This window comes from Lepisma saccharinum, chromosome 6, assembly GCF_977018435.1.
Source record: "Lepisma saccharinum chromosome 6, izLepSacc3.1, whole genome shotgun sequence".
Classification (NCBI taxonomy): Eukaryota; Metazoa; Arthropoda; class Insecta; order Zygentoma; family Lepismatidae; genus Lepisma; species Lepisma saccharinum.
The window spans coordinates 5,705,411-5,709,700 of NC_139234.1; the positions used below are offsets into that span (position 1 = coordinate 5,705,411).

At 36.1% G+C, this 4,290-nt stretch overlaps 1 protein-coding gene across 1 annotated transcript; it reads left to right on the forward strand.

Moving 5' to 3' along the window:
• The first annotated feature begins 208 nt into the window (after nt 1-208).
• On the forward strand, nt 209-878 carry mRpS21 (mitochondrial ribosomal protein S21). Its single transcript, XM_083124505.1, has one exon. The coding sequence runs from the start codon at nt 355-357 to the stop codon at nt 616-618; it is 264 nt and encodes an 87-aa protein (XP_082980631.1). The 5' UTR covers nt 209-354; the 3' UTR covers nt 619-878.
• The last annotated feature ends 3,412 nt before the right edge of the window (nt 879-4,290 follow it).

Here is a 4,290-nt window from a genome sequence, read left to right on the forward strand (position 1 = left end):
TTCGCATAAACTTTGCTTTTGCCGGTTTAAAAAAAAAAAATAGGTAATTTAGAAACTAGACCTAAAGAATGAGCAGTGATCTACAAAGGACGGTAATTTCGAGCTTTCGGAGCAGTTGAAACAAAAGAGATCTTCGCGTAGGTAGAATTTGCAACATCAATTCGGTCTGGTAGATACTCTGTGGTGTGCATGCCTCCGTCTCCATGAGCTAGTCTGTGTCCATGAGTGAGAATTTTGTTTATATTTCCATAGCCCACTTTTGAAGACATTAAATAGTGGTGTTAGTGAACGTGTGAAAGACTTTTAGACTATCTTAGCAGCGTGTCTTAAATTTGGGCCAGGTTCCACACCAACATGCGTCACGCTCATTTTATCGCTCGAACTGTCCTAGTGCGAAATGGAAATGTAGATGAAGCATGTAGATTGATGAACAGGATTTTGGGACGGGAAGAAATTTTTGACCAGTTTAGAAGAATGCAGTATTACGAGAAGCCTTTCCAGACACGAAGAAGAATCAACTATGAAAAGTGCAAAGCAATCTATAACGAAGATATGGCTAACAAGATTCAATTTGTTATGAGAAAAAACAGATTGTATCCATATCCAGGATGCTATTGAATCTATGGAGGCAATTTTGGTAGAGATTGTATATTCTAGTGAACAGAAAATGATGAACAGGATAGTTCTGAGGAAACGGCAATTTCCATATGTAATTCCCACCTTGATAACAGAACCGTTATGTAGGGATATGAAGGAGAGTTGTGTCAAAGCTACTGTAGAAAGTGCAAGTGTGAGTGAATATGTTCATATTTCCACCATAATTAAATGTAAATGAGAAAAAAATGGGTTGTCTTTTAATAATATCTAGTAGAGAAAATAGTAGATAAATGCAACATTTATTTATTTTTACAGAAGAAACTATTGACCGTAATGAGTTCCTGTAGCATTGTCGAACATCGGGAAGGTGTTTTGTGTGATGTGGGAATGTTTCATAGCTGAAATTCATGTTGTTCGTTGAAAATTAATTCTCCTACGGAGAATAGCTATCCCCACGAACCATTGGCACGTGGATAGGTTAGTTCTGTTAGGTTAGGAAACATAGTTAAAATTTGGTGTCGTGTTAGTATCAGGATCTAGAAATTGGAAGTAATTGCAAACCATTGGCGCTAGCCCCACGAACCATTGGCGCGTGGTTAGGTTAGTTCTGTTAGGTTAGGAAACATAGTTAAAATTTGGTGTCGTGTTAGTATCAGGATCTAGAAATTTGAAGTAATTGCAAACCATTGGCGCTAGCCCCACAAACCATTGGCGCGTGGTTAGGTTAGTTCTGTTAGGTCAGGAAACATAGTTCATATTTCATCAAAACAATGTTGATACACCTTCAGGAATGTTCCGCGAAGCAGATGCGTAAGTACGAATGTCAAAAATTGACGAAACGAAAAAATTAGAGGTGTCTGGGGGATAGTAAATTTTTACCAATCAAGTATCATGATACCTGCATTTTGGGTAAAATTTCAGTAACCACCAAACGTCTTTAATTCCCTTATTTTTTACATTGATACTTACGTATTCCGCATTCCTAAGGATTCTTGATGGTGGCATTTTGTTTTTTCCACGCAAATAATCTCAATTTTAGACATATCGAGTAATCTTTTTTTTGTTCGCTTTCGCTTGCTTTACACACGATATGGCGGAGAAATCTTGACTAGCATTGTCCATGATGAGTGGTTATGCAGTGTTGCAACCTTCTTCATAGAAAAATACCTACTTTTGTGTTATGTATTTCTTTCCAGGTTCGAAAAATGCACGAACCATGCATGGATAACCCCACGAACCATGCATGGCAAGGTTATGTTAGGCAAACATAGTTAAAATTGTTTTTTAAAATTAGAAAAAAATATTTTTTTCAGGTTCGAAAACCCCACAAACCATGCATGGATAGCCCCATGAACCATTCACGGATCGCCCCACGAACCATTCATAAATAGACCCACGAATCATTCACGGATAGTCCCACGAACCTTTCATAAATAGCCACATGAACCATGCACGGGAAGGTTAGGTTAGGCAAACATAGTTAAAATTGTTTTTTAAAATTAGAAAAATTGAAGATAATTTATTTCAATATAACATATAATCTGGGTTTTTGGACATTCCAATTCCTTCGCAGTTCCATGGTGAATTACAAGTTTTACTGGTTTTTCAACGCCGTGCAATTTCACCATGCATCCTGTGCACGTCATGTTGTCGCAAGTTCGTAATCAGAAATGATGAACAGTAACAACTGTTACACAGTTACAAAACTGCATATTTGGAAACACTCACCGGTTGTAACGTCATGAAACGCACGCAGAAATTTTGGGTCACGTAGTAGACGGACATCAAGGGAACAGCTTTCGTGTTTCGGAGTGAAATTAATGTCGAAAATTACACGCTTCCAAGACCTTCCTAAAGTATAAATAAACTCATTTCGGTACAATAGGTTTTGCGGAAACAAATATTTTACCACATTTTGTACATGATTAGAATTATAGTGAACACACTGTCATTTAGCATGCTTTTCTGAATAACATTGATTTTTGCATCCCATTCATGTTTATATGAGTAGGTTAGGCAAGCCAGGTTTGGAGCTCTTAGCATAATCATTCTTACATGTATATTATTTACATCTTTTGAGTAGGTATATCTTTGGTTGCCTTAATATTTCAGCACTTCACTTATCTCCTGCAGGACAGGGATTCAATTTACAACTACTATGCCCTGTACAAACAAGTTTTTATTGCCAAAAATTCTGCACAAATGAATACGGTATGACTTGAGATGACCGGACCCCTCTCCGATTTTCTTCATATTTGACATAGTTACTAATTGAGGCCTGGTAATCACGAATCTGAAGTTAAAATTTGTCGGAAATGTCTAGGAATTCCAAAATAATTGCGAACCATTGACGCTAACCCCACGAACCATTGACGTGTGGTTAGGTTAGGCAAACAAAATTAAAATTTCATGTCATGGTAGTATCAGGATCTAGAAATTGCAAATAATTGCGAACCATTGACGTGTGGTTAGGTTAGGCAAACATAGTTAAAATTTGGTGTGGCGAAAATTGACGGTTCCCATTCCGAAAACTAACGCCTTGCCTTATTTTTGCTTATTTTGCAATTTCTAGACATTTCCGACAACTTTTAACTTCAGATTCGTGATTACCAGGCCTCAATTAGTAACTATGTCAAATATGAAGAAAATCGGAGAGGGGTCCGGTCATCTCAAGTCATACCGTATTCATTTGTGCAGAATTTTTGGCAATAAAAACTTGTTTGTACAGGGCATTGTAGTTGTAAATTGAATCCCTGTCCTGCAGGAGATAAGTGAAGTGCTGAAATATTAAGGCAACCAAAGATATACCTACTCAAAAGATGTAAATAATATACATGTAAGAATGATTATGCTAAGAGCTCCAAACCTGGCTTGCCTAACCTACTCATATAAACATGAATGGGATGCAAAAATCAATGTTATTCAGAAAAGCATGCTAAATGACAGTGTGTTCATTATAATTCTAATCATGTACAAAATGTGGTAAAATATTTGTTTCCGCAAAACCTATTGTACCGAAATGAGTTTATTTATACTTTAGGAAGGTCTTGGAAGCGTGTAATTTTCGACATTAATTTCACATTAATTCCAAATATGAAGAAAATCTGAGAGGGGTCCGGTCATCTCAAGTCGTTCCATAAATACTTTTTGTGAATAAAAAATGAAGAATTGTGTTTGAAACCTTTCTGCCTGCACCGTATTAAAATTTCATCATGATACGAAAAACACAAGTTTTTTTATTTGTAGAATTTCAAAGAGAGCGATCGTTTCCGAAACATTAAAGAGGCACTTTTTTGTTCTCATGACGATAAAAAATGGAAGGTATACTAAAATGAATTAACACAGAATTGAATAAAGTAGATTTTGATGAACTCATTTTTATGTAGATCTACTGGTAATTTTTTTAATTGGAGTCCAAACTCTAGTATCCATAATATTAAATGCGACAATAGGGTGATATTTGAGGGGGGCATCTCTACTTGCCAATTTTTCCCCATGAGGGCAGGGGAGGTGTTACAAAATATATGGGATATACTATCCTGTTGCTTCAAGGGTATTATTAGAATTTCTTCCTCTGAGGATTTTTTAAATAAATTAATAAGACATATAATTTTGTCTGTCTAAATTATGTTACCTATGAAAAGTTATCAGCTTTATTAATTTGAAAGTAAAATTGGAAGAGCTACAGCCAAC

Coding starts and splice junctions, on each gene's coding strand:
- mRpS21 (XM_083124505.1), top strand. CDS start 355: ATGCGTCACGCTCATTTTATCGCTCGAACTGTCCTAGTGCGAAATGGA.